Here is an 11091-nt window from a genome sequence, read left to right as displayed (position 1 = left end):
ATAACACTATTACCTAATTATCTAAAATGGATTTTTAGTAATTCTTGGTCATAAATATAGATTTGTAGTACAAATACCATGAAAATGTACTTCAATGGCTAGCCAGTTTTGAGAATAAGGATGCTGCACTTCTCTGCATTTGATGTGACCACTCAGTTTTGTCTTTTTTTTTTTTGATCTTTTTAGGGCCACACTCATGGCTAGGGGCCTATGCCAGAGCCAGAGCAACACCAAATCCAAGCCGCATCTACAATCTGCACCACAGCTCACAGCAACGCCAGATTTAACCCACTGAGCAAGGCTAGGGATCGAACTCGCAACCTCATCGTTCCTGGTTGGATTCATTTCTGCTGCACCACAATGGGAACTCCGAGTTTTGTCTTCTTATAAGTGTTTTAGACATATGCGGTTTTTCCCTCCTGCAAGATAAACCAGCATGGAATTTTCTTGACATTTGATGGATGTCCACTATTTCCCCAGTGAAGGGTTTTTTTGTTTGTTTGTTTGTTTTTGTCTTTTTAGGGCCACAGCAGCAGCATATGGAAGTTCTTGGGCTAGGGGTCATTTTGGAGCTGCAGCTGCAGGCCCGTGCCACATCCATAGCAATGCAGGATTCGAGTGGCATCTGCAACCTATACCACAGCTCATGCCTAGCTGGATCCTTAACTTACTGAGCAAGGCCAGGGATCAAACCTGCATCTTCATGGATACTAGTTGGGTTTGTAACCCCCTGGGCCACAACAGGAACTTCACCAATGTAGTGTTTTTGTTTGTTTGTTTTGTTTTTTATAGTTGATTTCCAATGTTCTGTCAATTTCTGCTGAAATATATGAAATACTTCATGAATTTGCCTGTCATCCTTATGCATGGGTCATGCTAGTCTCTGCTTTTTTTTTTTTTGCCTTTTTTAGAGCCATGCCCCAGACATGGACGTTCCCAGGCTAGGGGTTGAATTGGATCTGCAGCTGCTGGCCTACACCAAGCCATACCAACATGAGATCCAAGCCATGTCTGTGACCGACAGCACAGCTCATGGCAACCCTGGATTCCTTAACCCACCTAGTAAGGCCAGGGATCTCACCCTCATTCACATGGATACTAGTGGGGTTCCTTGCCACTGAGATACAATGGGAACTCCCCATGCTCATCTTCTCTGTATCGTTCCAATTTTAGTATATGTACTGCCTAAGGGATCACCCCCATGTAGTTTTACCATGTGTTTATATGACAATAACTTTGCTTTGAGTAGGGTAAACCTCCTTAAGAGCCTCTGTGCACCATAGAGCAGTTAAGAAATATTTGGCAATGAATGGCCTGTCCTGGAAAACCCTCCTATTTTTATTTATAAGAAAGATAATGTTTAAAGTTTGTCTAAACTGTTTTCTTATAATTGCAATATGTGAATATTTATTGTAAATACAATTTTTTTCTTACATATATTTTCATTCTATTGTGATAGACTAAGCAGATGAAGGGGCTTGGTCTTTGCCTGGATGATTTTATTTTTTTATTAAAAAAATTTTTTTTGCCTGACGACTTTATTTTATTATAATTATTTTCGGCTACACCAGAGGCATGTGGAAGTTCCCGGGCCAGGGATTGCTCTGAGGATTTTAAACAGATTTAAATTTTCTTGTACAACTTCAGAGATTAGTAATCTACTGCTTTATATACAAAACTGTTTTAAAAGCATAAAGTACCTCCTGTAGTACTTTTTTCGTTTTTGTCTTTTTAGGGCTGTACCTGCGGTGTATGGGTGTTCCCAGGCTAGGGGCCAAATCGGAGCTGCAGTTGCTGGCCTATACCACAGCCACAGCAATGCCAGATCTAAGCCCTCTGTGACCTAACACCGCACCTCAGGGCAACAGCAAATCCTTAACCCACTGAGCAGGGCCAGGGATCCAAACCTCTCCTCATGGATACTAGTTGGGTTCATTACCACCGAGCTGCAATGGGAATTCCCATACTATGTTTAATATACAAAGAGATTATCTACACTATATCCATATATCTGTTCTGTATCATTCTTTGATGGAAACCTCAAAACCAGAGGTGCAAGTTTAATGGATTTTGGAGCTACCAAAACTGTAAAATTCGAGTCAAATAATGCCAAATGTGACTTCAAGTTAAATTAAATGAACATTTATTGAGAACCTGTTCTATGCACAGCACCAAACTCCCTGCATAGGGATAGCTGTCAATAGGAATTCACTCTAAAATCTGGGCATATTGATGCACAAAGCGGTGAATGGTCGACCTAGATGAGCGCCAGAGAATGGGAGACTAAAGCCAGGACCTCCCTGCTGCTAAGGGTGGAGGAATGGAGAAGTTCTGTAGAGTGGGCACTATGTTCCAAACACGCACCACAGGGGCAGCACTCTTGGCCTCTGGCAGGGAGCAGCCCCGGCCCATCCAAGACCAAACTGCGCTTAAGAGTCATGGCATCCACCCCAATTCCGATTCAACTGTCTAGGAGGGGAGAAGGGCGCAAGGAGCAGAGTACACACTCCAATGGTGTTCACTCTTATGTGGGCGGCCAGTCCCAGCGAAAGCCGGTGCTGGGGGCGAGGACAGGAGAGACGTGGTGTGGAGGGTCAAAAACCCCACCACCAGAAGCCCCAAGAGGAATATTCTGCGGGCAGTTTCCCTCCTTGGGTTATTTGTAGGTGTCTGTTAGGCCCGGGTGGGGGGCGATAGGGTAAAAGGAACCCCATTCCTTCCCGGAGTCAGGCCCTGGGGCAGGCAGGGTGCCAGCGCTGCTATTTCCTTGGCCTTGTAGCTTCGGATGCTCCTGGACTTGGGAGCCATTCTCTGGGAGCATAATCAGGTATTAGAGATGGAGAGCCCAGCCATTAGGCTCCGGGCAAGGGTCGCATCCTGCTTGATCTACTCCTGAGCTCCGCATCCCACAATACGCAAGCCAGCTGCGTAGCTTCTTCACCCCTTGCAAATAGCCTGTGGCCAGTGGAGAACTAACTCAAGTCAGGTGTCTGGATAGCTGCCCAGGCGCGGGGCGGAGGCTCTAGCACTTTGCTTTGAAGCGCCTCGCGTCAGGCCACGCCCCTTGCGCGCTGCGGTTGGCTTCAGCTGAAGGGATAGGCGATGGAAGGGCGGGGCTGCGCGCGCAGGGCCTGTGGCCTCCGGGTCCCAGCTGGCGCTGGGGCGCAAGGGGCTGCCAGGTGTGGGTGTTTTCCTTCAGTGGCCGAGAAGCCTAGGGAAGTAAGGGTGCCGCGAACACCATCTCGTGAGAGTGGAGGTGGTTCGTGAGTGTGTGTGTGTGTGGATCTGGTGCGGGGTGCCAGCAGCCAATTCCCGGGGGCTGCTACCCCGCTGTCTTCCTCATCCTCCCGCTCACCCTGCTCTTTCCCTACGACCCTCCCACGCCCTAACGGTCGCCCTCGGCGGTGGACACCCGGGAAGCAGATGTGGGGGCAAGCGGGTCGCACCTGCCAAAAAGGGCGTGGGGGACAGCCCGCCACGGCCTCCAGCAGCCTGTGGGGCCTGGGCCGGAGCTGCGGCGGAGGCGCCAGCGGCAAGAAGAGCCTGAGCGCCCGCAACGCCGCGGTGGAGAGGAGGAACCTGATCACCGTGTGCAGGTACGACGCGGCCGCCGCTCGGGGAGAGGGGCGGGGGCGGCCGGCGCCCCGGGCTGAGGGCTGCGGGGAGCGCGAGCCGCTCTGGGTCCCGGAGACCACGGGCTGTATGGAGCTCCAGCCGCTGCCGCGCCCGGCGCGTCCGCGGCCCGAAGCGTCCTGAGACCGGCCGGGCTGGGCGCCGCCAAGGCCCCGGACTTTCGGTCAGTTTCTGTGCTGGGAGCTGCTGAGGGCAGGGCTGGGGCGGGGCTGGGGGAGGATGTGTTTTGAATGGGCTCTCGGGTGTGTGGGGAAGAGGAGGGCCGGGAAGAAGAGCTCTTTGATTCTGTGCGCCTGAAGCTGTCAGCCAGCTTTTAGTAAAGTGGTGGTTACTGTGATTGTTTACTGTGTTGCCTCAAAATCGGAGCGCCTTCTGTTTTGGCTTGCTTACATATGTGTTGTCATTTCGGGCCCCAAATGTCGAGTGCCAGCCAAGTGTGTATGTGTGCAGTGTCCTCTCCATTCTAAATTGCAGTGCTAGTGCTGTTTCTGCAGTTGCTGTCAAGAGTGGAAGTGTGGAGGAGACTTAGTGATTTATTTCAAAGTCTGCCTTTGCATAAATGTTTTCCGACTCTAATTGTAGTATTTCTTTACTTTAAAAATATAGAAACATAAAAGGCATAAATGTTTTCTATCAGTCTGATATCAGAATTAACTGACTTTTAACAGGCTGACATCTTCTTTAAGTCTTATCAAGGTGTTAAAAAAATTAAAGTCCTAAACATCCCTTTCTTTGAACCATTAAGTTGTAAAATTACTTTGTTCCATCAAACTCCTCTTCATCAGCCACTCAAAATCCGCTAAGAATCGGAGAATGAAGAAACTTTTTTCTCATTTGCAATTGATATCTGTATTTTTTTCTTTTCATTGTGTTAAAATGTGTCTAGCATCTTAAGTGGAATATAGATATTTATAGCAGGACCTATATTCTATCCCTTTGAGTGACCTTTTTTTTCAACTTGTACTATGACAGATGTTTTCTCCTAGCAGGAATACCTGCCTAGTTGACAATAATGGCACTTGGAGTTAGAGTAAAATATTAATATGAGAAGTCAGGTAGAGTGTACGGCAAGCTTTATTCAAGCCCTCAGAGAGAGTGGCCGCCCTGGGTAGGAACTAGAACTGACTGCAGCTGGGTCTCTCCTTATATTCCTATATCACAGACCTGTTTGGGGACCCCTATTCTCTTGCCCCACGCCCACTAATTTCCTGTCCCACCCCCACCACCACCTTGCTTGCTTAGGGGGTACATTTGGATCCTCTGGTTGGTTTCCATGAGGATGCCTTATTTGCACAGAAAAAAAGGTTATAGGTAGATGCTCTGAAAAGCATTCCTCTGGTATCTGTATGGGTCTTCATTGTTTGATTGCAGGTGTCCTGTTTTTGATAACAATAAATGGCCTGTTGGGAGTCACCTGGGTCAGAGTCCCTATCCTCTCCTACCTAACATTTGGATGTTTTTAATATCCCCACCTCACATTCAGCAAAACGAACAGATCAGTGGTTATGTATTTCTGTCCCTTTTCTCTTTTGCTGTTACTAAACCCTGGGTTTCTCACTCATGTTTCTTAATGAATTTATTTTTTAATTTTCATATGGCAGATCAAATGTGATTTGATATTTAAGTTGGGAAGAAACTGGCTTAGTGGAAATATAGTTGAGTTCTAAGTTTACTTTGTCATTAATTGAGTATCCTTTAAGAAGCCATCCAACCTTCCTGTTTTCCAGTTTGTAAAGTAATCTTGGACTAGATCATGGGTAACCTTCAATAGTAGTTCTAAAACTAGTTGTAGTCTTGAAGCAGATTGGGTTTGTATTTGGTTTTTAGTGTCTCCAAATATGAGTAGGGTAGTGGTAGATAGATGTTTAATGGTAGCTAGAGGAGGCATGTGCATTTTTCTCTGTGAACAAAACATTTTAAGCTGTGCCTTTCTGTAGTGTGATTCTCTACTGATATTCTGGGGGGGGGAAATGGAACAATATAGAAAGCCAAACCGAATTAAACAAACTCCCCACCCCTTAACTATTATTCTAATGTATCTGGGTTTTTAATTAAAAAATTCAGGTATAGTTGACTTACGCAATTGGATTATTTTAGGTGTACAGCAAAAGGAATCTGTTATACATGTAAATACATCCATTCTTTTTCAGATTCTTTTCCCATGTAAGTTCTTAAGGAGTATTTAGTAGATTTCCCTTTGGTATGTAGTAGGTCCTTGTTACTTATCTACTTTATATATTTAGTGTGTATATGTTAATTGCAACTTCCTAATTTATCCTTCCCCACTCATAGTTTCTCCTTTGATTTCAAAATCTTGGAGGAGACTTTTTTTTTGGCCATGCCCTGAGCATGTGGAAGTTCCCAGACTAGGAACCGAACCAGAGCCACAGCAGTGACAGAGTTGTATTCTTAACCTGCTGAACCACCAGGGAACTCCTGGTTTGAAATCTTTGAGTCTGTTTTGTAAAGAAGTTGTATCATATTTTATTAGCTTGCACATATTAATGATCTCATACTTGTTTTTGTCTGTCTTCACTTAGTATGATAATCTCTAGGTATATCCATGTAGCTGTAAATGACATAATTTTGTTCTTTTTAATGGCTGAGTGATATTCCATTGTATATACATACCACATCTTCTTTATCCATTCTTCTGTTGATGGACATTTAGATTGCTTCCTTGTCTATTGTACTAATATATCTATTAATGCTTACACAGTAATACTTTTCATTACCCCTTAAACAATTTAGTCATACTCTCAGTGTAGGTTTAAGACCTTATTGGATAACTACAGAATTCATTAGGTGTAAAAACACCTTATACAAGAACAACATTGTTATAGTTTGAACTTTGGAAGTGAGTTGTTTGATTAGGTAGGGTAGTCAGGAATTGAATTTTGGTTATTATTGTGTGTGTAATAGTTTTATCAGGTTTTTTTAAAAAGTGAACATCTAAATCTTGTAGATTAAAAACACTTGAATGGTACTTACCTCAGAATATGCAAACTGTTTGATATTTCTTACAGATTGTATCAGAGAGAGAGTAAGTAATTTGAAGTCTCTAAATATTCCACACTCAACTCCAGAGTATTCATAGACTTTGGTTCTGTGTACAACTAGTATTCTCCCTGCATATTCTTTGCCATCTAGAAAAATTAATTTGTTAAAGCCCTTCAGGATTTTTGTAATGTGCATTTTCATAGAAAATCAGATCTTAGTCATTTTTGCTATTATTTCAAAGTTTTATATTTTATAGTTTTTTGTAAAGCTTACATATTCCTTTGACTATAGTTCTGTTGACAGGGAGAATAAACATATAAATCCTGTTTCTGTGGGTTCACATTAGTTTATTAAAAAAATAAATTAAAATGTAGTTTAAATCTCTACATATGCATAAACACTTAAAAATAACATTTGTTAACCTTTTATTTTATTTTATTTTGTCTTTTTGCTTTTCTAGGGCCGCTCCTGCAGCATATGGAGGTTCCCAGGCTAGGGGTCTAATTGGAGCTATGGCCGCTGGCCTATGCCAGAGCCACAGCAATGCCAAATATGAGGTGTGCCTGTGACCTACACCACAGCTCATGGCAGCGCCAAATCCTTAACCCACTGAGCAAGGCCAGGGATTGAACCCGAAACCTCATGGTTCCTAGTTGGATTCGTTAACCACTGAGCCACAATGGGAACTCCACATTTGTTAACCTTTTAAGCTAATGCTTTAAGAGAAACTCCCCACACAAGGTCATAATTTACCTGTCTTATGAATGGAAAGGAACAATGATTGATTTTAGGAGACCATATGATGAACTAATAAGCACAGTGGAGACAAATGATTTTCAAAATTAAAGCCCTTTTTTTTTTTTTTTTTTTTTGCTTTTTAGGCCTAACCTGTGGCATATGGAAGTTCTCAGGCTAGGGGTTGACTCAGAGCTACAGCTGCCAGCCTATACCACAGCCACAGCAATGTGGGATCCGAGCTGCATCTGTGACCTACACCACAGTTCATGGCAAGGCAGGATCCTTAACCCACTGAGGGAGGCCAGAGATCGAACCCTCATCCTTGCAGATACTAGTCAGGTTTGTTTCTGCTGTGTCACAATGAGAACTCCCCAAATTAAAGTACTTTTAATAACATTTACAGGAGTTCCCATCATGGCGCAGTGGTCAACAAACCCGACTAGGAACCATGAGGTTGCGGGTTCGGTCCCTGCCCTTGCTCAGTGGGTTAACGATCCGGCGCTCGGATCCCGTGTTGCTCTGGCTCTGGCGTAGGCCAGTGGCTACAGCTCTGATTCAACCCCTAGCCTGGGAACCTCCATATGCCGCGGGAGCGGCCCAAAGAAATAGCAAAAAGACAAAAAAAAAAAAATATGTATATAATAACACTTACATAGTTGTTCTTAATTTTCTATAGGTCAAGCTTTTTTTTGTTTCTTTGTTTGTTTTTTTAAGGGCCAGAGGTGCATCATTTGGAAGTTCGCAGGCTAGGGGTAGATATAGAACTACAGCTGTCAGCCTATACAACAGCACAGTAACACCAGATCTGAGCCGCCTCTGCAACATACACCGAAGCTTGTGGCCACACCCGATCGTTAACACACTGAGTGAGGCCAGGGATTGAATGCCCGTCCTCGTGGATACCAGTTAGATTTGTTACCAAAGAACCACAATGGGAACTTCCAAGATAGTATTTTATAACTTGAATGTTACTTCAAATAACAATAGCACCTCAGTTTTTCGGTGTACTTGGGGAATGAAGTGCTCATATTTTTCATGTAACTAATGTTTGAGTCAAGCTTAAAATTCTACTAGCTGCAGTGCTCTACTCAGCATTTATTGTGCAATGCAATCTTCTGTGTAACTGAAGCTAATAATGTAAGTGTTCAAATTTAAACCACAGTAGACAATATTTTAAACATTTTGGATTAATTATTTTTTTAAAAAAAGACTGTACATTTCCTTACCTTATTTAAAAAGACTACATAGTATAATATAATCCTTATTGATGATGAGCTAACTCTGGATCTGTATCTATAACTATGCCCTGGGTACTGGCTGCCTTTGGAGACTATTTAGGCACCTAGAGCTGTTTGCTACAGGGCCCCAGAAGATGGCAGTGTTTGGAGTTCTTGGTCTGCTTTTGCATTTGCTGTCTCTTCCTACCAAGTTAGCTGTTATTTCTTACAACTCTGTTTCTATCAATTCATTTCTTTGTGCTTCCAATCCTGACTTGCTCATTTTAATGAGTGTGAACTCGGAAAGCAGATAAGTAAATGTATCGTGTGTTAAAAAAACAAAAGCAAACAAACAAAAAAAACCAGGATGTCTTACTGTGCCACAGTGGGTTAAGAATCCAGCATTATCACAGCTGTGAAGTAGGTTGCAGCTTCCTCTGGGATTCCATCCCTGACCTGGGAATTTCCATATGCCACTAGTGTGGACCAAAAAAAAAAAAAAGACAAAAAAAAAGGGCCCAAGAAATAGCAAAAAGACCAAAAAATAAATTAATTAATTAATTAATTAAAAAAGGGGGAAATAACAGTAAAAAAGGGGGGGGGAGGGGAGGGATAACAATTTAAAAAAAAAAATGTCACTGAGAGGCCTGAGTTAAGTGAGTGAACTGTAGTATTCTGAACTTTGCAACATTCTGGTTGCTAGATAGAAAAAAAAGAATTTATTCCTATGCTTGAATGGGTGGGTAAAATGCAGATATATATGTAAAATGTTACTAAATATTATTGGTGATTTAATCCTTTAAATAAATTCAAATTCAGTAACTTACTTGTTACTGTTTGTTTAAGAATGAATGCATTTTAAGGCTGTTCCTATCTTGCCTATCATAATTATATTTTTGACAAAAGCTCTTTTAGTTGTACTATATATAGCTGAACTTTGGGTTGGGACTTACACTGTGTTGCTTTGGAGGAGTTCAGGGTCATTTCTAAAGATTCTTAGAGCCTTAATAGTAGGTGTTCACAGTGGAGGTGGGATGATTATCTTTTCAGTTACTGTTCAGAGATAGGCTCCTCAGCACTCACAAAAGGTCATTATCTCTTCCCCTATCTAAGCTGGGTTCACTTCAGCTTACAACAGAGAATAGCTACTCCCTGAGCATTTACTAAAGGGTATTATCTGAACTTCACTGCTGATTGATGAATATCAGAACTCAGTTAGGAAATAGGATATCCAAGGGGAATATGTGAAGCTTATCTACTATTGTATTCAGTCTTACATATTTATAAAATGTATCTCTGGGTCAGTCCAGATCATCCCAGAGCAGCTGGATGTGTGACTGCATGGCTTCACACTCTCCTATCCCCAGTTTTTTTTCCCCTGTTGTGCGTTGATAAGATCCCATCAGCCTACATTGAGGTGCAGCACAAGGAGCAATCACAGAGGATCATCTTGACTCTTGATGTTTTCCAGGAACATTGTTTATTATATCCAAAAGTGTCTTCTCTCTGGGAAGATTTTTTTTCTTTTTAGGGCTGCGCCTGGGGCACACAGAAGTTCCCAGGCTAGGAGTCGAATCGGAGCTACGGCTGTTGGCCACAGTCACAGCCATAGCAATGTTGGTTCGGAGCCACATCTGTGACCTACACTGCAGTGCACAGTAATGCCAGATCCTTAACCCACTGAGCCAGGCCGGGGATCAAACCCTAATCTTCATGGATCCTAGTCGGGTTTGTTTGAGCCTCAATGGGAACGCCTATGAAGATTTTTATAAGAAACATCTATCTTGGAGTTCCCGTCATGGCTCAGTAGAAATGAATCTAACTAGTATCCAAGAAGATGCAGGTTAAATCCCTAGCCTTGCTCAGTGGGTTAAGGATCTGGTGTTGATGCGAGCTGTGGTATAGGTCGAAGATGCAGCTCTGATCTTGGATTGCTGTGGCTGTGGCCTAAGCCAGCAGCTACAGCTCCGGATTCGACCCCTAGCCTGGGAGCCTCCACATGCAGTGTGTACAGCCCTAAAAAAAGACAAAAAAAAGGGGGGGGGGAGGGCGGGGAAGAAATATCTGTCTTTGAGCTCCTGCCCTGGCACAACAGGATCGCCAGCGTCTTGGGAGTGCTGGGACATAGGTTCGTTCTGTGGCCTGGTATGGTGGCTTAAGGATCTGATGTCTGGCCGGAGACCTCCATATGCCTTGGGGCAGCCAAAAAAAGAAAAGAAAAGAAATAGCTGTCTCTTAATTTTTAGTGCCAAGAACTGTATCTTTAGGCAGTTGATTTATTTATATCTGCTGGATACAAATGAGTGTGTAACTGACATCTTCTCTTTTGTTCATACAGCTATTAAAAATCTTAAATTTGGAGTTCCCTTTGGCTCAGCAGGAGTGAACCCAACTAGTATCCATGAGGATGTGGGTTTGATCTCTGGACCCACTTAGTGGGTTAAGGATCTGGCGTTCCCATAAGCTGTGGTGTAGGTCGAAGATGTGATTTAGATCTGGCATT

General features: G+C 43.3%; 1 protein-coding gene and 1 non-coding gene across 10 annotated transcripts in view; one reads left to right on the top strand and one right to left on the bottom strand.

The window, feature by feature from the left end:
- Nucleotides 1-823: 823 nt before the first annotated feature.
- Nucleotides 824-930, bottom strand: LOC146400041 (U6 spliceosomal RNA). The gene has a single exon (XR_014816927.1). It is a non-coding gene; the product is annotated as a U6 spliceosomal RNA (small nuclear RNA).
- Nucleotides 931-3112: 2182 nt separating this feature from the next.
- The window catches only part of RUNDC3B (RUN domain containing 3B), a 294945-nt gene continuing 286966 nt past the window's right edge, over nucleotides 3113-11091 (top strand). For all 9 annotated transcript variants that reach the window (XR_014815985.1, XR_014815984.1, XR_014815983.1 and 6 more), the window contains exon 1: nucleotides 3113-3596. Coding sequence is in view for 5 of the 9 variants with exons in the window: in XM_021102523.2 (XP_020958182.1) it covers nucleotides 3424-3596 (173 nt within the window). In the remaining 4 variants the exon portion in view is untranslated. The remainder of the gene's footprint in view (nucleotides 3597-11091) is intronic.

Source organism: Sus scrofa, chromosome 9 (assembly GCF_054392235.1).
Source record: "Sus scrofa isolate SSC_HxYL_T2T_F1_AM1 chromosome 9, Sscrofa_HxYL_maternal_Yorkshire_Landrace_v2.0, whole genome shotgun sequence".
Taxonomy (NCBI): Eukaryota; Metazoa; Chordata; class Mammalia; order Artiodactyla; family Suidae; genus Sus; species Sus scrofa.
The sequence above is the reverse complement of the archived record's forward strand: the minus strand, read 5'-3'. Positions and strand labels throughout refer to the sequence as shown.